The 24,104-nt window shown below is 48.8% G+C and overlaps 2 protein-coding genes and 1 long non-coding RNA gene across 5 annotated transcripts; 2 read left to right on the top strand and 1 right to left on the bottom strand.

The window, feature by feature from the left end:
* The first annotated feature begins 1,751 nt into the window (after positions 1-1,751).
* On the top strand, positions 1,752-6,517 carry LOC129714213 (melanoma-derived growth regulatory protein-like). 2 transcript variants are annotated; one of them, XM_055663739.1, is made up of 4 exons: positions 1,870-2,092; positions 2,898-3,031; positions 4,210-4,320; positions 6,335-6,517. In XM_055663739.1, exons 1-4 carry the CDS (start codon positions 1,936-1,938, stop codon positions 6,353-6,355), a joined length of 423 nt encoding a protein of 140 aa, XP_055519714.1. In that variant the 5' UTR covers positions 1,870-1,935; the 3' UTR covers positions 6,356-6,517. The 2 variants fall into 2 exon arrangements, with proteins under 2 accessions (XP_055519715.1, XP_055519714.1); XM_055663740.1 differs by lacking the exon at positions 2,898-3,031 and having other exon boundaries at positions 1,752-2,092.
* A 3,777-nt stretch (positions 6,518-10,294) lies between these two features.
* LOC129714211 (CLOCK-interacting pacemaker-like) lies at positions 10,295-22,079 on the bottom strand. 2 transcript variants are annotated; one of them, XM_055663737.1, is made up of 4 exons: positions 21,959-22,079; positions 16,839-17,063; positions 13,948-14,099; positions 10,295-12,385 (listed from the first exon to the last, which is right to left on the bottom strand). In XM_055663737.1, the coding sequence occupies exons 2-4, from the start codon at positions 17,032-17,034 to the stop codon at positions 11,444-11,446; spliced, it is 1,290 nt and encodes a 429-aa protein (XP_055519712.1). In that variant the 5' UTR covers positions 17,035-17,063; positions 21,959-22,079; the 3' UTR covers positions 10,295-11,443. The 2 variants fall into 2 exon arrangements, with proteins under 2 accessions (XP_055519712.1, XP_055519711.1); XM_055663736.1 differs by having other exon boundaries at positions 21,927-22,067.
* A 129-nt stretch (positions 22,080-22,208) lies between these two features.
* LOC129714209 (uncharacterized) lies at positions 22,209-23,765 on the top strand. Its single transcript, XR_008726325.1, has 2 exons — positions 22,209-22,338; positions 23,431-23,765. It is a non-coding gene; the product is annotated as an uncharacterized LOC129714209 (long non-coding RNA).
* Positions 23,766-24,104: the final 339 nt, after the last annotated feature.

Below are 24,104 nucleotides of genomic sequence, written 5' to 3'. Positions count from 1 at the left end.
TACATGGATAGGACGGGTTTGGAGGGATGTGCACCAAATGCGGGCAAGTCGGACTAGTACAGCTGGGTCCTGTTGGCCGGTGTGGGCAAATTGGGCCGAAGGGCCTATTTCCATGCTGCATGACTATGACATTGAATCTTTGATACCTCCTGCCATCAATTTAACAGTGTCCATTGATTCTTTATTCCTTGACCCTTCCCCAAATACTTAAAAAGAATTGGCTAGTTATCACATCAATTCCATTTGGCAGCAAGTTCAACATTAGACTCTTGGGTAAAAATGTTTCTTCCAAATGTATTTCATTGGTGGTGGTCTCTGAACTGATCTTGGATCAGTTGGGATAATTTATTTCATCCAGAGTGGTGAATCTATGGAACTTTCTCCCACAGAAGACTGTTGGGACCAACCCACCAAATATATTCAGGAAGGAGTTGGATAAAGGTGTCATGTAGGGTCAGCAGACTGAAGTTGGGTGATCAGCCATGGTCGCATTCAAAGGGCCGAATGGCCTTCTCTCAGTTTCCTGTGGTACCTACTGATCTTGTAAGATCTCTAGCAAGATCAATGAACACTGCATATAGCAACACCCGAACACAACCACTATCTCCATTGGCAGAGTGAGGCCACGTACCATGATAAGGGACTAACGTTTAGTATAACCATATAACAATTACAGCACGGAAACAGGCCATCTCGGCCCTTCAAGTCCGTGCCGAACACGTATTCTCCCCTAGTCCCATCTACCTGCACTCAGACCATAACCCTCCATCCCTTTCCCGTCCATATAATTATCCAATTTATTTTTAAATGATAAAATGGAACCTGCCTCCACCACCTTCACTGGAAGCTCATTCCACACAGCTACCACTCTGAGTAAAGAAATTCCCCCTCATGTTACCCCTAAACGTCTGTCCCTTAATTCTCAAGTCATGTCCTCTTGTTTGAATCTTCCCTACTCTCAGTGGGAAAAGCTTATCCACGTCAACTCTGTCTATCCCTCTCATCATTTTAAAGACCTCTATCAAGTCCCCCCTTAACCTTCTGCGCTCCAAAGAATAAAGACCTAACTTGTTCAACCTTTCTCTGTAACTCAGTTGCTGAAACCCAGGCAACTTTCTAGTAAATCTCCTCTGTACTCTCTCTATTTTGTTGACATCCTTCATATAATTAGGCGACCAAAATTGTACACCATACTCCAGAATTGGCCTCACCAATGCCTTGTACAATTTTAACATTACAGCCCAACTTCTATACTCAATGCTGTGATTTATAAAGGCCAGCACACCAAAAGCTTTCTTTACCACCCTATCTACATGAGATTCCACCTTCCACCTAGTACTAGGTAAAGCCAGCAAAATCCGATCAAGGATAGTCCGTGGGTCATCAAAGAGATAGACAGTAGTTCAGGACTGCTCTCTGAAACCAGTCTGAAGAAGGGTTTCGGCCCGAAACGTTGCCTATTTCCTTCGCTCCATAGATGCTGCTGCACCCGCTGAGTTTCTCCAGCTTTTTGTGTAACCTTCGATTCTCCAGCATCTGCAGTTCCCTCTTAAACACTCCTCTCTAGTTGTGGTAGGATGATTCAGTTGCCTGATACCAGCTGGGTAGAAACTGTCCCTGAATCTGCTGTTCCAAAACACTTTCCAATCCAGCTCAAATAGCAGGATTTGGGGGGAAATATTTTTATTCCGCCTTGCAGAGAGTGTAAACACACTACTGACTGTTATGCTTAAAAGTTTACAATAAGGGGATTATTCTTAAGTTGTTTACCTCGAGCCTGTCCCCCCTGGGAAATACATTCCACGCGATTTTTGGGTTGCTAAACCAATCCGTTTGAGCTCAGCAAACATTGGCCTGGGTGGGCCTGGGACAGGGCGGGCAGAATTTCAGTTTTTTTTCACCCGCAGGCTCCTCGTCTATTGCAGAGGATCAAGGATGCTTCCTCCACGGAATAAAACGCAGCCTGGGACATCTTTGACAGTACTTCTCCTTTGTGTGCTTATTGTGTGCACCAGCGGTGTCTTGTCCAGCAGGGAGCAAGCGGTGCATAAGCTAGCAGACAGGAAGATGTGTGCCGATGAAGAATGCAGCCGTAAGTACTTCAAACAGCCTTCTTTGCGCTGTTGCAAGACCGACCAGGGTGCAAATGAAATGTAGCACCTCAGGAAACTGCATTGTTTTTGAATGCTTAAGATTTGTTTTGCTTTTGTAACCTTGTGCTTTGGAGAGAGAGAGGTTGGGAGGCTAAGCTTTTTTTTAAGCAAAAATAAATGTAAACAATTATTTATAATATGTACAATACAAAATACGTAAAATAAATGTTCTTAGATACCTAATATTAAACGATAATATCACCATCCTAATTGAGGATGCATTCCCCCCCCCCCCCCCCCCCCCCCCCGCGGTCCCGGAAATCCCAAAGGGTGCCCGTGACTCCGTAGGCCACCCGGGCGCGGCGACAATAGACAATCTCCATTTGGCCCTTCGAGTGCCTCCCAATGTGGCATGGCGGACTCCACAATCAGTACCACCCCGTTCCTGCCTTCTCCCCAATCCCCTGACTCCACTATCTTGCAGGAGTAGGCTCTCTTGGCCCTTCTGGCCAGCCTCTGCCATTCCACAGATGTGATCATGTGCTGATCATCTCCCCATGGCTTACTCCTTATTCTTAAACTGTGTGTGGCCCCTGGTTGTGGAAAAGGGGCAGGCAGCCGACTCGGGCAGAGCCCTCTTCCGCCTGGTGCCGTGACCCGCGGATGGCCAGCTTGGCCAGGCCCAGGAGCAAACCCTCAAACTGCTGGTGAATAATGCCTGGGTTATTCCCAACTGCTGCTGCAAGACCCTGGTCAATGCTGTACACTCTGTTCAAGCAACACCTTGTGTCCATCTCTTTACAGATCCCATCTCCATGGGACGAGCGCTGGCTGATTACACCGCCCCCGACTGCAGGTTCATCAACATCCACCAGGGGCAGATTGTTTACGTGTACGGAAAACTCAAAGGCAGAGGACGCAACTTCTGGCAAGGCACAGTGAGTGAGGAACAGAGTCTCCACAGTCTGATGCTGCAACAGAGAGTCTGCTGACTCTCACTGGCATGTGGTTCCTGCACTGACCATGGCATGCCTGGTCTCTCCTGCCAGTGTCTGGGCTCTGGGTCTAGCTGCTGTCTATGTCCGCGTCTGGTGTTTGTATCCAAACGGATACAAACTGTCTGGGGTCTGGGCTATAAACCTGGCTGCTGTCTGTGGCTGGGCTGTGTCTGATGTTTGTATCCAGACTGCGGGTCCATTTGGTCTCTGGGTCTGTCTGGTGACTGACTCCCTGTACGTTTGTCTGTGTCTGAGTCTGGAGACTGTGTGCAGTCTGTGTGTCTGACTGGGGTCAGGGCTGCAAATCTGCCAGCTCTCTATCAGAATCTGAAGTTTGTGCCCAGACTGTGTGTCTGGCTGCTGTCTGTCTGACTGGAGCTTGTATCCAGACTGTGGGTGTGCCTGTGGTCAGGGATGTAAGTCTGGCTGCTGTCTGACTGTCTGGAGCTTGTATCCAGACTGTCGATGTGTCTGTGGTCAGGGATGTAAGTCTGGCTGCTGTCTGTGCCTGGGATGAGCCTGGTGTTTGATCCAGACTGTGGATCTACAGTATCTGGTGGCTGCGCTGTAAGTCTGGCTGCTGTCTGTGTTTGGAGTTTGTGTCTAGGCTATGTGTCCTCCCACAGTCTGGGTCAGTGAGGTGAGTGGCTGTGGGCCTGTCTGTCGGGGGGGGGGGGGGGGGGGGGGGGGGGGGGGTCTGTCTCTGTCTTGCAGTTTAGTACCTGCCACAGATGGCTGTGGAGGCCAAGTCATTGGATATATTGAAGGTGGCGATTGACAAGATAATTGCTTAGCACGAGTGTCAGGGGGTACGGGGAGAAGGCAGGAGAATGGGGTTAAGGTGGAGAGATCAGCCATGATTGAATGGGGCAGTAGACTCGATGGGCCGAATGGCCTACTCCTACTCCTATCACTTGTGAATGTCGTTCCACAGCCTGCGTTTGACAATTTGAGGTATCTTCCAACAGCGAAGATGGGAGGCATTTGAGCGTTGTGAATGTAGGGCAAAACCATGTGTGATCAGTTTCTGGCCGTGGCAGACTGACTGTTTACCAGTGAGGGATAGACGGGTTTCATTGTAACTGACCACTGGCTGATTGATCCCTGTCTCTGTTTAGGTCCAGGGCGATTATTTTGGGGAGCAGACCTCCGTCCTCGGTTTCTTCCCAAAGTCGGTGGTGGAGGTGACCCAGCACCTGGTGACAGACCTGATAGAGCTGCCGACAGAGGTGAGCCTTCTCCCTCTCTCCTCCCTGCTTCCCTTTCCCTCCGGGGGCTACCATCAGGCATAAGACCCATGACCCAAATCAGGCCATTCAGCCCATCGAGTCTACTCTGCCACTCGATCATGGCTGATCTATCCTTCCCATTCAACCCCATTCTCCTGCCTTCGCCCCATAACCCGACACCTGCACTAATCAAGAATCAAGCGGTGCTGGCTCAAAGGGTCGAATGGCCTCCTCCTGCACCTATTTTCTATGTTACATTTTCTATGTAATCTCTCAATCTCCGCTTTAAAAATACCCAATGACTTGGCCTCCACCGCCGTCTGTGGCAATGAATTACACAGATTCACCATCCTCTGGCTAAAGAAATTCATCCTCATCTCCATTCTAAAGGTACATCCTTTTATTCTGAGGGTGTGCCCTCTGGTCCTGAACTCTCCCACTACTGTGTATAACCCTCTCCACATCCACTCTATCCAGACCCTTCATTACTTGGGAGGTTTCAATGAGTTTCAGTAGTTTAATTATTCTCTATATAAAGGCCGAATTCCTCCTCAGTTTCACCTCCGAGCGTCAGGCTTAAGCAGGGAACCTGCTGGGGACCAGACCCTGGTGCTGGACTCTCAACAGGTCAATCATCATCAGCGGAGACGCTCGATAAAGACGATGCTTTGGCCTGCAGTCAATGTGTTTCACTATTGCCCCAGTCTCTGCTTGGGGCAGAGTTATGGTGATGTCCTCCCAGCTACACTGGCCTCTGGAGCAAGAGGAGTTGCCTAACAGCAAACGATATCAGTAAAAACAAGGAACTGCAGATGCTGGCTTACACAAAAAAAAACGGCACTTGCAGTTCCTGGTAGCTTAACGTTAACAGTGGATGTGACCCCTGATCTCCATTCAACAGCATCACCTGGATTATCATTGCATTGGCTCAGTCATTATTTCTCAAGTGTACATATAACCTGGGGAACCTGAAGTTAGACACAAACTGCTGGAGTAACACAGCGGGTCAGGCAGCATCTCTGGAGAACATTGATACATGATGTTTCGGGTCGAGACCCCTCTTCTGACTGCAGTAAACCGTTATTAGAATAAGGGACCATGGGCAGGGTGTGGATGGTGTCTACTACAACCGAGTTAGGGAATGCCGAGTAATAGAGTATCATTGTATAACTAGTAGAATATAAACAACTGCAGATGCCGGTTGAATTACAAGTGCTGGAGTAAGTGACATTTCAGGTTAGGATCCTTGTTCAGACTGTTTAAGAAGGAACTGCAGATGCTGGAAAATCGAAGGTAGACAAAAATGCTGGAGAAACTCAGCGGGTGCAGCAGCATCTATGGAGCGAAGGAAATAGGCAACGTTTCGGGCCGAAACCCTGGTCTGAAGAAGGGTTTCGACCCGAAACGTTGCCTATTTCCTTCGCTCCATAGATGCTGCTGCACCCGCTGAGTTTCTCCAGCTTTTTTGTGTAACCCTCCTTGTTCAGACTGCTATCAGACAGGTGTGGTCCTTCCACTCCCAGTCCAGTCATGCATAGGGTAGTGAAATTTCTACTGCCCCGTCTAGTACTGAGTGTAATTGTGTGTATTTTAGGCTTGTTTGCAAAACTCTTGAACATTGGGCAAAACAAGTGTTGGAGAAAGGTTTTTCCTTTTGGAAGAAAGGTCCCGAATCCAAAGGGTCCAGTGTCTTCAGATCCTCATATCTCTACCACTGATAGATTCTTCATTAGGAAGAGCACCAAAGGTTAGGGGGAGAAAGCAGGAGAATGGGGTAGATCAGACATGATTGAACGGAGGAGAAAACTCGATGGCCTACTTCTGCACCTATGTCATATGGTCTTATGGAATTGTTCTCAGCTGCCCCTGGACTTGACTCACACATGAAGGAGAACATTTGGAGCAAAGCATAAGATGGTAGCCTATTCCATTGAAGCCGCCAATGTTGAATGTTGAAGAGGGGAGTGGTTTGACAATCAATGCGTTTTGTAACACTCTCTCCTTGCATTTGTAGGACTGGGATTTTCGTTGTTAAGAGGGAAGACAAAGAGAGTGACTGTCATTCTGTCACCAGAAGACCAAACTATATTGCATCGAGTGTTTATGTAGAATTAGATTTGAACACCTTGTAAGCTGTAGTGATAATGGCTAACTCACATCCAAAATAAACAGGAAATAGCTGCTAGGCTGGTCAATATTTCTCTAGTTTGTGTCGTTCTCAGTGGCTAAAGGTGGGGCGGTATTTCCACACCTCGTCCTTTGTTTAAAAAACATCTCACAGAACCACTCACAGGATGGCAATGACCCTTATTCTTCCCCGACTTTGTATCTGTGAGAGAAAAGCAAAATGCTGGAGGAACTCAGCGGGTCAGGCAGCATCAATGAAGGGAATGAGCAGATGACGTTTCGGGTGAGGACCCTTCTTCGGATTAATGCTTGACGCAGACACTGTGGGCTACAAGTCCTGTGCCGTTCTGTGTACAAGGGCAGCAGGTGGCGCAGCAGTAGAGTTGCTGCCTTACAGCGCCAGAGACCCGGGTTCGATCCAGACTACGGGTGCTCTCTGTACAGAGTTTCTGTGACCGTGTGGGTTTTCTCCGGGTGCTCTGTATTCCTCCCATATCCCAAAGACATACAGGTTTATAGGTTATTTGGCTTCTGTAAAATTGTAAATTGTTCCTAGCATGTAGGTGTGATCACTGGTCAGCAAGGACTCGGTGGGCTGAGCGACCTGTTTCCACGCTGTATCACTGAAGTCTAAAGTAAGGGACAAGGGCAGTAGTAACGGGAGATTAAATTATCCCGTCACCTGGGGTCCATACAGTCTGTGATAGCTACAGATGGCTCAGAATTTCTAGTGCCTACAGGAGAACATTTTTTTGGCTAGTAACCTGCATCGGTGTAATTTAATGTTTCTCAACACAAATAAAAAATATCTCTACCTGGGCTATCTTATTGCAAACTATTGATGCAAAGGGCTCGTGGAATCTTTCTCCTCACTGGTTGTATTTGGATTGTGCTGATCGTTGGGGTCCGGTTGTAATTCTTACAACTGCCAGTTGATGGCACTTATGAGCTGCCACCTGATCAAGGGCTCTCAACATTGATGGTAATTTTTACTTTACCGGTTTCAAAACTGAGGTGTTAACTAGGCCACGGTTATTCTCAGTGGAATATAGGCTGAGGGGAGACATTATTGAGTTTTACACGGTGGGAGAATGCAACCTTCACGTGGTCTTCCCTGTTTCGACGAATGCAATCAACCTGGCATGCACAATCAAATAGAACAAGTTGTCCCACAACTTTAAAGTCCTGTCCCATGGTACGAGTTCATTCCAAGAGTTCTCCCGAGTTTGCCCTGATTCGAACTTGGAGATTTACGGTAATGGCCACTCGTCGGTACTCGGGGCTCTCGTGGACATTTTTCAACATGTTGAAAAATCTTCACGAGTCTTCCCGTGCTTACCTGCTGTCAGCGAGTCTTCCCGAGTACCTGCCGTTAGCGTTAGTGGAGTAGGCCATTTAGGATTGAGATGAGGAAACATTTTTTCACCCAGAGAGTTGTGAATCTGGAATTCTCTGCCACAGAAGGCAGTGGAGACCAATTCACTGGATGTTTTCAAGAGAGTTATGCCCCTGTCCCACTTAAGAAACCTGAACGGAAACCTCTGGAGACTTTGCGCCCCACCCAAGGTTTCCATGCGGTTCCCGGAGGTTGCAGGTAGTGGAAGCAGGTAGGGAGACTGACAAAACCCTCCGGGGACCGCACGGAAACCTTGGGTGGGGCGCAAAGTCTCCAGAGGTTTCCGTTCAGGTTTCCTAAGTGGGACAGGGGCATAAAGATTTAGCTCTTAGGGCTAACGAAATCAAGGGATATGGAGAAAAAGCAGGAACTGATTTTAGATGATCAGCTATGATCATATAGAATGGCGGTGCTGGCTCGATGGGCCGAATAGCCTACTCTTACACCTATTTTTCTGTTTCATGTGCTGCACTGTGCTAACTAGCCCCAGCTTACAAGCAACCATACCCTATAGTCTGCACCGTATTAAACTCTTAATGAGCGGGCAAATCCCATGAATGTTTTCCTAATTAAAAATTCCACTGCAGATTAAAATTAATTCTCGTCTCCGGTGTGAGGTTAAAATCTTTATTTGCATGAACATAATATAAAACGTTGTGACTGCCAACTAACTGTTAACTCTAACATCTGGCCACGATTGCCACTCCTCACCCTCAGGCTTAGTTTACAGATACTGTATGGAAACAGGCCCTTTGGCCCAGCAAGCCCACCCCGACCTACGACCATTCGCTTGCGCCAGTTCTGTTAGCCCACTCCCTACACACTAGGGGCAATTTACATAGGCCAATTCACCGACATCTGTCCCGGGTTGCAGGAGGAAACTCACGCAGTCACAGGGAGAACATGCAAACTGCACACAGACAGCATCTGAGGTCAGGATTGAACCCGGGACTCTGGCGCTGTGAGGCAGTAGCTCTACCCGCTGCGCCACTTTGCCGCTCCAACCTCACACAGTGGGCTTGCAGTCCCTGCACATGTTCAGGATGAGAGTCTCGTGGCCGGTTTCACATGAAGAGGTGGGATGGAAAATTGACATTACACTTCAAACTATTTGTTCCAACCTTTCTTCCTGGCTTACTCTGACACAAATTTTAATATGTCCATCGGTAGACAAAAGTGTTGGAGAAACTCAGCGGGTGCAGCAGCATCTATGGAGCGAAGGAAATAGGCAACGTTTAGTGCCGAAACGTTGCCTATTTCCTTCGCTCCATAGATGCTGCTGCACCTGCTGAGTTTCTCCAGCCCTTTTGTCTACCTTCTATTTTCCAGCATCTGCAGTTCCTTCTTAAACAATTAATATGTCCTTTCCTGTACCAAATGGCTCCATACAGGTTAGGCATCGGAAAAAACCGTGCACTTTATCATGCAGCAATAAAGTGACCCGACTGCTTGATAAGAGATACAAGCTGATGCTGGAATCTGGAGCGACAAACAAATTGCTGGAGGAGCTGAACAAGGCAAGCAGCATCTGTGTGGGGGGATTGTGGGTTGGAAACCTGCACCAAGTCCTCGACCCACAACATCAACAGTTCCTCCTCCACCCCTACAGAAGCTGCTGACTGGACCCCAGCAATTAGTTTGTCGGCACTTGATCAGACTTTAAGTTAGTTCAGAGATATAGCTGGGAAACAGGCCCTTCGGCCCACCGCATATCGATCACCAGTTCACACTAGTTTTACGTCATCTCATCCACTCTCTACATACTAGGGGTAATTTTGAGGCTAATGGACCCACAAACCCGCACGTTTTTGGGATGTGGGGGGAACTGGAGCACCCGGAGGAAACCCACGCGGTTACAGGGAGAACAGGCAACTTCTCAGATAGAACCCGGGTCTTTGGCGCTGTGAGGCAGCAGCTCTACCCGCCGCGCCACTGTGATGCCCTCTCATGGGAGGGTAAGGTCCCTCAAAATCGTTACTGTGTGCCTGGCCAGCCAACATAATCAAGGACCATGTTCACCCCGGTCACTCCCATCGAACAGGGGATACAAAAGGTTGAAAACATGTACCACCATATTCAGGAGCAGCTTCTTTCCTATTGTAAACAGATTACTGAATGGACCTCTCACATACTAACCCAGATCTTCCAACCCTCCTCCTTGCAGACCTTGCACTTTTTACTAATCTGCACTTTCACTGTCACTGTAATGTTATAACACTACATTCTGAGCTCTGGTACTTTTTTCTTTGCACTCTTGTGTTGGATTCATGCATGGCTTGTTTATACACATGTATATGACAATAGACAATAGACAATAGGTGCAGGAGTAGGCCATTCGACCCTTCGAGCCAGCACCACCATTCAATGTGATCATGGCTGATCATTCCCAATCAGTACCCCGTTCCTGCCTTCTCCCCTTGTATAGAATTATTTGACAGGATAACACACAAATAAAGCTTCTCACTTTATCTCGGTACACGTGACAATAATAAACCAATAGCATAACGTACATTTCATCCACTCCCGCCCCAGTCACTGACTGCTCTCCCACTCCAGGCAGAGGTGGGCTGTCGCTGCAAGCCTGCCCTGTTACCTCCCATCTGTGGTGGTCAACAACACAGGCGGCTGGTCTGACATTAACCCTTTCCTCCCTGCGACGAGGCTGAGTTAATCCACCTTTTCCATTTCTATTCCAGGTTTGTATTAACGGTTTCATTGGGGATCTGTGGCTCAGTGATTCGGTCGGCCAGACGCAATGTTCCAAAACTCCCTTCGACGTTCCTCTGCTCCTTTGGCATTCTCGGGATGGGGAACGAGTTGCTTTCACTTGAGGTTGTGCGAGTTCTGACATTGGAAGGTGGGAAAAGGTGCAGAAAATGGTGCTTTGGGTCGGGTAGCAATGGGAGTAGAAGAAGAAAAAGTGCAGGGATAGGTTTCCGAAACCCTTTGTTAGCTTTCTGGGCAGATGTTTGCAGCTTCTCTGGGTAGATGTTTCTCAACCATGTTTCTCAAGTTTGAAGAAGGGTCTCAGCCCGAATGGGTCTCACCCATCCCTTATCTCCAGAGATGCTGCCTGTCCCGCTGAGTTACTCCAGCATGTTGTGCCTATCTTCGGCTTCTCAACAATTGTCAGCTTCTTCTTTGACACTCCAGCCGAACTCCGCAGACGTTCCTGCACAGAAGTGGTCTGACCCCTGATCGCAAGGGAAACTCTGCGATGGCAATGTCCCACAAATTGCTGACACTCGCGCACACAGTTCAAAGGGGCAGGACAGATCCCACAGATTAATTTGCCGTTGACAATAGACGAAGAGGTATTGCTGGAAGTCCTGCCTCGATTCTAGTGGTTCAGCATCTATCTCCAGTGGTTCATCAGCTTGGTTGCAGATGTCTCACTCAGATTAAGCTCATATTGTAACCATGCAATGTGTAAAAGTTCCACAAATGGCAGCAAGGTCGGTGGAGAGAGGGGGAAACGGTGTCTGCAATACTGGCAGATTGCCCCTACTCTGGACAATGCTTTAACATCCATCTGAGGGTTTTCACCCCCATCCCAGAGCGTTCGTTGCCAGCGATGACCATTCAGCAAGGAGGCTCCGGTTAAGGTAGTGACGCATGGTCGGAGACACTTTGACTGGCACCCGACCTGGGACTGGAGGTGGGAGAGAGAGAGGAGGGCGGGGAGGAGGATGGCGTTTTGGTCACCGGTCCGTACGCCCCGGAACACTTCATGGCCTCCTGTAGCCGGAGGATGTCTCGGGGGTCGCTGCTCCGCACGGCGCAGCAGAACATGCGCGCGTGCTCCTTCAGCTCGTTGATCTGCCGCTGCGTGCTGCCGTACTGGCGGATCAGCTCCTTGGTCCGCAGCGTGATCTCCAGCAGCCCGGAACGGTTGAGGATCACCATGGTGTTGCGGAAGCGGTGGTGCCGGGAGAGGCAGGAGGGGGAGTGTGGCTCGCTGCCCGACAGCTGCGCGCTGGGAGCGCAGGATGACAGGGAGCAGCAGGACGAGGAGGAGGAGGAGGAGGACGACTCCCAGCACTCCGACTGGGGAGACAGCACTGGCGATGGGCAGACGGACATGTCAAACTGACTCACAACGCTCGCTGCCCCCAACCACAGCTGCTGCTTGGAGTTCTCTCCTTGCCAGGGGCCCTGGCAATGCACGGCCGGTGATACAGGCGCTGTTTGCCCACCCTGGGGTGACGGAGACACAGTCTCGCCGACGCACAGCCGTTTACTCTTGTGGTCGGTGGCATTGCCTGGGGCGGTATGCTGATCCGTCTGCTCCTGCCCCGCTTTACGGTGGCGGTTTTTGACTGGGTGCGGGGCGATCCGGGGGTAGGAGTTCAAGATGGGGAGATAAGTGTCCTTCCTCGATCCGCACTTCACCTCTGCCTTCTGAACTTTCAAGGAAGGTGGCAGAGGTTGTCGGATGAAGACCACCCGGGTCTGGCCTGGTGGGGAAGCGTGGGACCTCTGGCTGTCCCTGTGCTGCGGCTGAGCGCACACAAACTGGTTCCTTGCAGGGACGGACACAGGCTGTGCAAAACAGGAGCAACACTAGTTATGCTGCATCAGATGACACACAGATTACACACAGCATTCAAATTGCATTCAGTGCAGTTGCATAACATGCTCAAACACGTCTAGAGGAATGCATTCTTCCATTTAATGTCAATGCGTGATGATAATGCACTAGGTGTATGTTTGCTGCATTGGTGGGTTAGCTGATCAATATTCCTATAACAACAATCACACGAAAAAGATCACAAAGTGCCGGAGGAACACAAACACTGTGATCTCTTTTTATTCCCAAGAGAGAATAAATGATACAAAAGCTGATGGTACCAGGGTGGTGAAAGGTCCCAACCGAAATGTCACCTATCTATATTTTCCAGAGATGCTACCTGACCCTCTCTAGAGAACATGGATTGGTGACGTTTCAGGTTGGGACGTTTCTTCAGCCTGATTGGACTTTGGTTTGAAGAAGGGTCCCGATCTGAAACGTCACATATCATGCTGTCTGACCCACTGAGTTACTCCAGCACTTTACTTACTTTATTGTAAACCAGTATCTGCAGTTCCTTGTTTCCATGTCTCTGCAACTATCACACAATTAGCTTCTGTATTTGTCACTGAACTTATATCTTGCTAACAAACCATACTTGGCGAGGTACAAAAAATATATTCTGGAGATGCTCAGCTGGTAAGGTATTGTCTGCAGAGAAAGATACAGGGTGGATATGTCAGGTTGATGACATTTAATTAGTTAGGAAGAGTTATGTCAAATGGGGTGGGAGATTGCAACCTTCACTGTTTCGACGAATGCAATCAACCTGGCATGCACAATCAAGTAAGATCAAATAGAACAAGTTGTCCTACAACTTTAGGCTGTGCTCGCCATACGCAAGAAGAAGATAAGTCAAACAACTTAAGTTGAGAGAAAGGATGGAGATCGGGTAATGGCTGTGAGACAGTGGAAACTCAGAGCGAATAAATTATATAAAAACTGGTGATACCAGCTGAGGGCGGCTGTTTTGTCTGGGAGAGATGTAAAAACAAAATTGATCGATTGAAAGATACAGCAATGAAACGTGTACTTCGCCCCACTGTGTCCATGCTGATCCGTTCACACTAGTTCCACGTTATCCCACATTCTCATCCACTCCCTACACACTATCGGGGCAATTTACAGAGGCCAATTAACCAACACACTCGCACTTCTTTGGGATGTGGGAGGAAGCTGGGGCACAGATGACCTGCTGAGTTCTTCCAGCAGTATATTTCTCGCAATAGAATCTCGAAACCTTGCTCACACCACAAGCTGGTCCACCACTGATCACAACTGTATGTAGAAACAAGGAACTGTAGATGCTGGTTTCACAAAAGGGCACAAAGTGCCATAGTAGATCAGGTAACCAGGTGTTCAGGCAGCATCTCTGGCAAACGCAGACTGATTCCTCCACCCCCAGCCCCCCCCCTCCCCCCCCAGCCCCAATCAGTCTGAAGAAGGGACCCGACCCGTGTCTGATCATGTGTATAGTGTGCTCTTATCCAAGCCAGATTTTCAGTGCATAGGATTGTAGAGAACACATTTGTACCTCTTTCACAAGGACATTTTCCACAAAGTACACAGGAGTCAGGTTTTGGAGCGAGCTTTGTGCTGCAGACGACCTCCCTGCAGAACTCAACGACGCCGGGGCAGACCGATCCTCCACCTGTTCTACCAAACTCAGGTACTCCGAGCTGGTATCTGAAAGCAAGGCACAGAAAGAGCAACACAATCAGCAATAGAACACAGAGGCAACACAGATTGCCTATACACTTCCACCCACTGGAGATTAGCAAGGAAGCTCTGCCGACTGACCACTAAATCCCACAACACCAAGATGCCATTCAACAAACTGTACCCACGCTGGTTCTTTGCAAAAAACCATCTAACTTTTCATTACTGTTCTCATCTTGCCACAGTCCTGAAAACATTGTCCCATTTGGAAAATTACTACTTGATTTACTTCTATCATCCTTTCAGTCATATCATAATTCTGTGCACTAAAGGTTTGCTCCTCATGTTGATAAACACCAATAAAAGTTTCCAAAGGTGATGAAAAGACTGGAGGAAAGACTCGGTGCTGAGAGCTGTCTTATACCTGCATTATGGAGGCAATTAAACACATCTGGGCAATTAAAAACACCAGTGAAGCCATGTGTCCCAAACATTATGGTGCCTTGAAGTGGGGGACTATGTATAAGCTCAGCTGTAATTTCTACATGGTGAAACCAAAATGTATAAAAATAATAATATCTGACAATGCGCACTTTAACCACATGTGATTTTTTTCTCTTACAAATCTCAAACCCGTTCACACACTAGTTCTACACACTCCACTGGAGGCTCTTTACAAAGGTCAAATAAATAAATGATGGCTCTTTGTCCCAAACATTATGGAGGGCACTGTGCAGGAACATCCCTGATCTTTGATATGGAAATACAAGTGGGCCGTTATTTCTCTGTGCTGGTACCCGTTTACATCCAGGTTCCTCTATTTTACTCTCTAATGGAATAATTCTTTTTGTGTGGCCTTTGCATTCATATTAGGAAATGCTTTCAAAATTAATCGTCAAGTAACAGATATAGGTAACCCCCCCCCCCCCCCCCCCAAAAGAATCAGTCATTAAAAGGACACAAAAGTGCTGGAGTAACACAGCGGGTCAGGCAGCATCTCTGGAGAACATGGAGAGGTGATATTTCAAGTTGAGACCTTTCTTCAGCTTTCTTGCCGCTTCTCTTATCCCTTATTTTTTTGAATCAACAAATGAGCATCCAACGGCTTTCTTTCCTCCGCTCACCCTACAATCGGCCTGAAGAAAGCTCCCGACCAAAAATGTTGCCTATCCATGTTGTCCAGAGATGCTGCCTGACCCAGTTACTCCTTTTTTTGTAAACCAGCACCTGCAGCTCTTGTTTCTACAAATACAGTTAAAGTTCTAAACTTTTCTTTTGGATGATGCATACGACCCCCTGGCCAGATCGAAGGGGCTAGATACAACAGCCCTAATCTTAAACATAAACTGATGTGCACACAGAATGGAAGAAACCACAGGGACTGGGAGGAACCAAGCACTGGAAGCAGCATTCGTTTCAGAAGTCAAGGCAGCTGCTACACTTCTACAGTGGTTTTCACATCTGTGTCATAGACTGGTAAGTTGTCCATGAAGGCTGGTCCAAAAACTGGAGTTAATTCTCATTTCACAACAGCTCCAGAGGGATGGGTGTGCTTGGGAAAGGACAGTTGCCAAACCCAGTGACTGTTGTGGTTGAATATTTGAATATAAGGCAAAATCTCAATGCGTCAACAACCAGCTTTGGGCAGGACCGGCAAATGAACAGGATCATTTATACAAGATGTTTGTGTGGCAATCCATAAATCAAACCAGTCAACACCCCAGTAATATCAGCTGCCAGGTATCTGGGAGCTTTTTGGGAGGCCTGACAGGTTTAGTTTAGAGATCCAGCATGGAAACAGGTCCTTTGGCCAACCAAACCCATGCCAACCATTCATAACCCGTTCACACACTAGTTCTACACACTCCACTGGAGGCTCTTTACAAAGGTCAATTAATCTCCTCACATCATCGAGATGTGGGAGGAAACAGGAACAGCCGGAAAGGAAGGATAATGGCCACTTATAACTTGTGTGTGAAGAGGAAACATTTCTTCACACAGAGTGTCGTGGATTTTTAGATTGTTCTAACCAGTGGGATACAGTGGTTGGGGGTGGGGGGGAATTAAAGGCAGTCTGGATACTCACTTGTTGAATCAAACAAAGGAAAATGGGAAGGGACCAGCAAGTTTTTAATTAAGAAGGTCAGACACAATCATAATGAATGATTTAAGGCAGAAGGAACTACAGATGCTGGTTTACAAAAAAATAAAATAAAGTGCTGGAGTAACTCAGTGGGTCAGGCGGCATCCATAGCAAGCACAGATCGGTGACGCTTTGGGTGGGAACTATTCTTCAGACTGAAGAAGGGTCCAGAGCCAAAATGCCAGTGATTTATATCCCCCAAAGTTGCTGCATGACCTGCTGAGTTATCCCAGACTGGGGTGGGAGATTGCAACCTTCACGTGGTCCGCCCTGTTTCGACGAATGCAATCAACCTGGCTTGCACAAACACATAAGATCAAATAGAACAAGCCGTCCTACAACTTTAGGCTGTGGACGCCGTAAGGAAGAAGATCCCAGCACTTTGTTTTTCTCAAAGGTGGTTCAAGTTTGACTGACCTTGTCTGTTTTCCCCAGTATAATGTGTATAGGCTGTTTCCTGTGCTATCTGTTGTGACTGACCAATATTACTCCAAATACATTTCTCAATACTAAATACACAAACAATGAAGGTCCCATCAACTTCATGATGCAAGTAAAATCCTGTGAAGAAAGGTTGTGTCAGCACAACTTCTCTGTAATCAATCCATAATGCCTCCCATTACCCGAAAATCCAGAATCTTTCTCCGACCCGCGTGGTATCGACTTCTGTTTCTTCTCAGGAACACCAGCGGGATTTTTCTCCGATTGGCCGTATCGAGCATCTGGTGGATTCTCCAGTTTAATGGACACCGCACTTATCCTCTCCTTTGCGCCTTTGCGTGATGGTCTGTAGTTTTCCGCCATGGGAACTTTGGTCATGGACACCTCTTCACGGTCAGTAAAAAGTTCTGAAGGAAAAGAGTGCCATTCATTTCTTCTGGAATATGCACCACTTCATATTTAACACGTGCATTACATAGTCACGTTGCTTAAACCTGCTTATCCAGCTCTACCACGTAAACAGAGGGAGGTCCCACAAAGCCATCATTTACCTTTCCACCTTTTCTTTTTATTTAAAAAGTTAGTAAAGGTTTCCAAAGAATAAACTGTCCTGCCAGATCAGGAAATGCTTAATATCTTAAAATATCAACCTAACTTGCCCACACCGGCGAACATGTCCCAGCAACACTAGTCCCACCTTCCTGCGCTTGGTCCATATCCCTCCAAACCTGTCCTATCCATGTACCTGTCTAACTGTTTCTTAAACGTTGGGGTAGTCCCAGCCTCAACTACCTCCTCCGGCAGCTTGTTCCATGCACCCACCACCCTTTGTGTGAAAAGTTACCCCTCAGATTCTTATTAAAACCTTTCCCCTTCACCTTAAAACGATGTCCTCTGGTCCACGATTCCCCAACTCTGGGCAAGAGACTGTGCATCTACCCGATCTATTCCTCTACACCTCTATAAGATCATCTCTCATTCTCCTGCACCGCAAGGAATAGAGTCCTAGCCTACTCAACCTCTCCCTATAGCTCATACCCTCTAGCCCTGGCAACATCCTCGTAAACCTTCTCTGTACCGTTTCAAGCTTGACAATATCTTCCCTATAACATGATGCCCAGAACTGAACACAATACTCTAAATGCAGTCTCACCAACGTCTTTTACAACTGCACATGACCTCCCAACATCTCTACACTCAATACTCTTTGACTGATGATGGTCAACGTGCCAAAAGCCTTTTTGACCACCCTATCTACCTACGACTCCACGAGTTCATAAGTGATGAGCAGCATTAGACCATTCGGCCCATCAGTTCGTTACCCACCAGCTTGTAAAAATTGGCAGCAAACTAATTGCTTTTCTAATTACTTGTGCACTTGTGCATTCATTTTAAAAGACTTGCATACAAGATTGCATGCCCCTTTGAACATCAACATAATCCAACGTCACCTTTTTGTAAAATGCTTCTGACTTTTTTTGCTTGATCTATGCGCAACAAAGTGTCCAAACTCATCTTTTCCCACATTGTATTCCAACTGCCTTGTCCTTGCCAATTCATTCAAATTCTGTTTATAGCGCTGATGCCTCTTTGCATCTTCCTCCCTGCTCACAGTCATCATTTTTATACTGTTAGAACACTTGAAAGTATGGGATGTGGTCCTTCAGATTTGAATACAAGGTTGTTCTCTCAATAATAATAAAAATTCATGGTAACCCTTCACAAGTTATAGGAGTAGAATTAGGCCATTTGGTCCACCGAGTCTACAATGCCACTCAATTATGGCTGCTCTCTGCCTCCTAATCGCATTTTCCTGCCTTCTCCCCATAATAACAGTTGACACCTTTTCTAATCAAGAATTTGTCCATCTCTGCCTTACAAATATCCACTGCCTTGGCCTCCACAGCCCTCTGTGGCAATGAGTTCCACAGATTAATTACCTCTGACTAAAGAAGTTCCTCCCCACCTCCATTCTAAAGGAGCACCCTTTAACTCTGAGGCTACGACCTCTGGTACTAGACTCTCCCACCAGTGGAAACATCCTTTCCACATCCACTCTATCTATGTCTTTCATTATTCTGTAAGTTTCAATAAGGTCCCCCCTCAACCTCTAAACTCCAGTGAGTAGAGGCCCAGTGCTGTCATGCGCTCATCATATGCTAACTCACTCATTCCTGGAATCATTCTTGTAAATCTCCTCTGGACTCTCTCCAGAGCCAGCACATCCTTCCTCAAACATGCCTTTTATTGCAACACTTTGCCTTCTGCCATCCAGCCAACCTGCTATCCAAGCTAGTATCTTCCCATTAATACCATGGGCTCTCATCTTCCCAAGCAGCCTGACGTGCAGTTCTTTGAAAAATCAGGTAAAGAACATCTACACACTTCCCTCTGTCTGACCTGCTATTACCCCTCAAAGAACCCCAGCAGATTCAGCAGGCAAGATCTTCCCTTCACAAAACCATGCTGACTTTGGCCTATTTTATCGTGAAGTTCTATGTACTGCGTAATCTCATACTTTATAATCAACTCTAAAATCGCCTCAATGTCAATGTAAGAGTATCTTCACCATATGAATTACAGGGCTTCACAAGATCGTGTGATAGGAGCAGAATTAGGCCATTCCGCCCATCAAGTCTACTCCAACATTCAATCATGGCTGATCTATCTTTCCCTCCTAACCCCATTCCCCTGCCTATGCCCCATAACCTCCGACACCTGTACTAATCAAGAATCTATTTCTGCCTCAAATATATCCACTGACTTCTCCTCCACAGCCTTCTGTGGCACTTCCCCTTTATATCCTACCTTTCCGCACCCACTGCATCCCTCCCTCCAAGGTTCTTCTTGGTTTCTTGGTCCTCCAAAATATTCCAAAAGGAATTTAAACTGGAGGTGGTGGAGGGAAGACTTAAGCCAGAAAGGGGTTTTGGGAAGAAAGAGCTAACTTAATTTTAGTTGTATCACACTAAAGGTTAGCATCACACTAGCCACCTAACGCACTCTCTCCCTTCCTCTCTCTCCTCCCTCCAACTACCTTCCCCACCATCCTCCTTCCTCCATCTCCCCTCCCTTTCCCTCTTCTCCCTTCCCCTTGTCCACCCTATCCCCCTCTCCTACTCCCTTCTCCTCTTCACCCTCCTCTCCCCAACCCTCCACCATCTCTACCCCTCCTCCATCATCCTTAACCCTCCTTGTCTCACCACTCCCTCCTCCTCCTCTTGCTCCCTCTCCCCTCCTCCTCCCTCCAACTTCTTCGTCCTCTCCCCCTCCCTTGTCCTCCCCCTTTCCCTCTCTCCCTCCCTTCCCCTGCTCCTCATCTCCCTCCATCATCATCCCATCTTCGTCCTCTCAGATTCAATTTTAATTGTCATTGTCAGTGTACAGTACAGAGTACTGTACAGAGACAACGAAATCCCTCTCTCTCCTCCCCTAATTACCTTCCCCACTATCCTCCTACCACCATCCCCCCTCCCTTTTTCCTCTTCTTCCTTCCCCTTGTCCCACCCTCTCCTACCCCCTTCTCCTCTTCACCCTCTTCTCCCCAACCCTCCTCCACCTCTACCCCTCCTCCATCATCCTTAACCCTCCTCCTCCTCTCCTGCTCCTCTTGCTCCCTCTCCCCTCCTCCTCCCTCCAACTTCTTCGTCCTCTGCCCCCTCCCTTGTCCTCCCCCTTTCCTTCTCTCCCTCCTTTCCCCCTCCTCCTCATCTCCCTCCATCATCATCCCATCTCCGTCCTCTCCCTCTCTCTCCTCCCCTAACTACCTTCCCCACCATCCTCCTTCCTCCATCTCCCCTCCCTTTCCCTCTTCTCCCTTCCCCTTGTCCACCCTATCCCCCTCTCCTACTCCCTTCTCCTCTTCACCCTCCTCTCCCCAACCCTCCTCCACCTCTACCCCTCCTCCATCATCCTTAACCCTCCTTCTCTCACCACTCCCTCCTCCTCCTCTTGCTCCCTCTCCCCCCTCCTCCTCCCTCCAACTTCTTCGTCCTCTCCCCCCTCCCTTGTCCTCCCCCTTTCCCTCTCTCCCTCCCTTCCCCTGCTCCTCATCTCCCTCCATCATCATCCCATCTTCGTCCTCTCAGATTCAGATTCAATTTTAATTGTCATTGTCAGTGTACAGTACAGAGTACTGTACAGAGACAACGAAATCCCTCTCTCTCCTCCCCTAATTACCTTCCCCACCATCCTCCTACCACCATCTCCCCTCCCTTTTTCCTCTTCTTCCTTCCCCTTGTCCACCCCTCTCCTACCCCCTTCTCCTCTTCACCCTCCTCTCCCCAACCCTCCACCACCTCTACCCTTCCTCCATCATCCTTAACCCTCCTTCTCTCACCACTCCCTCCTCCTCAACTTGCTCCCTCACCCCTCCTCCTCCCTCCAGCTTCTTCGTCCTCTCCCCCCTCCCTTGTCCTCCCCCTTTCCCTCTCTCCCTCCCTTCCCCTGCTCCTCATCTCAATCCATCATCATCCCACCTTCGTCCTCTCAGATTCAGATTCAATTTTAATTGTCATTGTCAGTGTACAGTACAGAGTAGTACAGAGACAACGAAATCCCTCTCTCTCCTCCCCTAATTACCTTCCCCACTATCCTCCTACCACCATCTCTCCTCCCTTTTTCCTCTTCTTCCTTCCCATCACCCCTCCACCATTCTCCCATCACCCTCCTCTCCCCAACCCTCCACCCTCTCTCTCCCTCCCCCATCATCCTTAACCCTCCTTCTCTCACCACTCCCTCCTCCTCCTCTTGCTCCCTCTCCCCTCCTCCTCCCTCCAACTTCTTTGTCCCATCCCCCTCCCTTGTCCTCCCCTTTTCCTCTCTCCCTCCTTTCCCCTTGTCCACCATCTCCCTCCTCATCCCCCTCTCCGTCCTCTTCACCTCTCTCCTCCCCAATTACCTTTCCCACTATCCTCCTTCCTCCATCTCCCCTCCCTTTTTCCTCTTCTCCCTTCCCCTTGTCCACCCCTCTCCTCCCCCCTTCTCCTCTTCACCCTCTTCTCTCCCTCCCCCTCCACCTCTACCCCCTCTCCATCATCCTTAACCCCTCCTCCTCCTCCTCCTGCTCCCTCCCCCCTCCCCTCGTCCTCCCTCCCACTTTTCCTCCTCTGCCCCTCCCTTGTCCTCCCCCTTCCCTCTCTCCCTCCATCACCATCATCATCATCTCTCCCTTTCCCTCTCCCCCATCCCGGCCATCGGTGCCGGTTCTCGACCTGATCTCTGGGGCAGAGACGCCCCCCCCCTCCCCTCCCCTCCCCTGCCGCACCCACCGAGAGCGACGATCGCTCCGATCGTCCTTCACCTCAACGCCGCCGCCGCCTTCACGAAGCTTCAACCCGGCCGCCGCTCCTTCTCCTTCTCCTTGTCCAACCGCCGCCGCCTTCGCGAAGCTTCAGCCCAGGCGCCGCCTCTCAACCAAACCCACCACCCCCGCCCCGCCCCCTCCCCGTGACCGACAGCGGCGCGGGCCAATTGGGGTGTGATGGGCAGGGGGCGGTGCCGCGACTGGCCAATGAGGGGCGGCGCGGCGGCGGCGGCAGCAGGTTAGGTTGCGCCGCGCTCCCGTGCGCTGCCGCGTGAGGGCCGCGTGAGTGACAGGCGGTGGCCATGGCGACGCCGGGGCCGGCAGCCGCGAGCGCCAGGTGACAGGCGTGCGCTGCAACGTGAGACTCTGCATGACAGGTGACAGGCGGTAGCAATCCGTGCAGTAGGAGGTGCAGCAATCCGTGCAATAGGCGGTTTTAGCAATCCATGCAGCATGCAGTGGTTGGGGCAGCAATCCGTGTTGCAATCATGCAGCAATCGGGGCAGTAATCCGTGCAGTAGTCGGTGCAGCAATCCGTGCAGTAGGCGGTTTTAGCAATCCATGCAGCATGCAGTGGTTGGGGCAGCAATCCGTGCAGTAGGAGGTGCAGCAATCCGTGTTGCAATCATGCACCGGTCGGTGCAGTAATCCGTGCAGTAGGAGGTGCAGCAATCATGCACCGGTCGGTGCAGCAATCCGTGCAGTAGTTTGAGAAAGACATGCTCCTCTCCGAAAAAAAGTATTTTTTACACAGATGGTGGGGACCTGGAACGCGCTGCCAGAGGGGGTGGTGTAGGCAGATATGATAGTGGCATTTAAGAAGCTTTTGGATAGAAACTTTGAAGTGCAGGAAATAGAAGAATTTGGATCATGTACGAGCAGATGAGATCGGTTGAACTTGGCATCATGTTCAGCATAGACATTGTGGGCCGAAAGGCCTGTTCCTGTGTTGTATTGTTCCCTGTTCTATACGCAAAACCAGCAGCCTGTGTTCTTGAAAGACAATGGTACCTGATTACTGCAGGGAGGTTACATGGAAACAGTTTTTTTCCCCCCCAAGACTGGGTCTCTATTGAATTTAATAGTATGGGCAGCTTGCTCGTATAAGTTAGGATTCATACCCTGGGAATGGAGTGTCATAACCTTCCATTCAATACACTCTACCCTCTTCCATGACTTTATCCACACCTCGGAGTGTGCGCTCCATTGCTGGGCCTGACCCTGTGGGGGGCAATGTTTTAATTCACGTTCTTGTTTTTAAACAAAGCGGGTTTAGTTTAATTTAAAGAGACAGTGCGAAAACAGGCCCTTCGGCCCACCGAGTCCGCGCCAACCACTGATCCCCGCGCACTAACACTATCCTGCACACACTGGGCTGCACGGCGGCGCATCTCCGCCCAGCTCGGCCTGTGAACTTCGGAAGCCGAATGGCCTACTACTGCACCTAATTTCTATGTTTCTATGTTAAGCCGCGGTCTCCGGTAGGAAGTGGCCGATTCGGAACTCCAAGCCGCTGAGAGTGTTCCTCCGTTCCGACGCCGGAGCTCCGATCATGCCGTTGAGGGAGCCTGAATATCGGGCCGTCCATAGCGGCGACTGCGGAGGGCTCGGGAGGCCCCGAACACAGTTGAACAAGAGGAAGATGACTGAACTTTATTGCCTTCCCTCACAGTGGGAAACATTGATTCTGCTGTGGGGGATGTTTATGCTAAATTCTATAGTGTTGTGTTCATTTTATTTTATTTATGTGGCTGTATGGTAACTCAAATTGGTGAATATGACAATAAATGGAACTTGTAACTTGAACACTAGGGATAATTTATAATGATACCAGGCCAATTGACCTACAAACCTGCAAATATTTGGAGTGTGGGAGGTAATCGGAGAAAACCCACGCAGGTCACGGGGAGCATGTACAAACTCCGTGTAGAGAGCACCCGAGGTCAGGATCGAACCCAGGTCTCTTGTGCTGTGAGGCAGCAACTCTACCGCAGCCCATGTAATTTATTACTCTGCCAAAGACTTCTATTAACACAGCTTTTTGAATTCCGTCCTGGAAATCTCAAGATAGACACATAGTGCTGAAGCAACTCAGCGGGTCATGCAGTATCTCTGGAATATAAGGAATGTTACTCTAAAATAA

Source organism: Leucoraja erinacea, chromosome 38 (assembly GCF_028641065.1).
Source record: "Leucoraja erinacea ecotype New England chromosome 38, Leri_hhj_1, whole genome shotgun sequence".
NCBI classification, from domain to species: domain Eukaryota; kingdom Metazoa; phylum Chordata; class Chondrichthyes; order Rajiformes; family Rajidae; genus Leucoraja; species Leucoraja erinaceus.
This window is presented reverse-complemented; position numbering and strand designations above follow the sequence as displayed.

Bases quoted from the DNA above. Each gene is read 5' to 3' on its own strand.
- LOC129714211 (XM_055663737.1), bottom strand. From the start codon at position 17,034: ATGACCAAAGTTCCCATGGCGGAAAACTACAGACCATCACGCAAAGGC. The intron at 14,100-16,838 runs GTAATGGGAGGC...CCTTGCTTTCAG, and splicing joins GAAAGATTCTGGATTTTCGG to ATACCAGCTCGGAGTACCTG. The intron at 12,386-13,947 runs GTACAAATGTGT...TGTTTTGCACAG, and splicing joins AAAATGTCCTTGTGAAAGAG to CCTGTGTCCGTCCCTGCAAG.
- LOC129714213 (XM_055663739.1), top strand. From the start codon at position 1,936: ATGCTTCCTCCACGGAATAAAACGCAGCCTGGGACATCTTTGACAGTA. The intron at 2,093-2,897 runs GTAAGTACTTCA...ATCTCTTTACAG, and splicing joins TGCCGATGAAGAATGCAGCC to ATCCCATCTCCATGGGACGA. The intron at 3,032-4,209 runs GTGAGTGAGGAA...GTCTCTGTTTAG, and splicing joins GCAACTTCTGGCAAGGCACA to GTCCAGGGCGATTATTTTGG.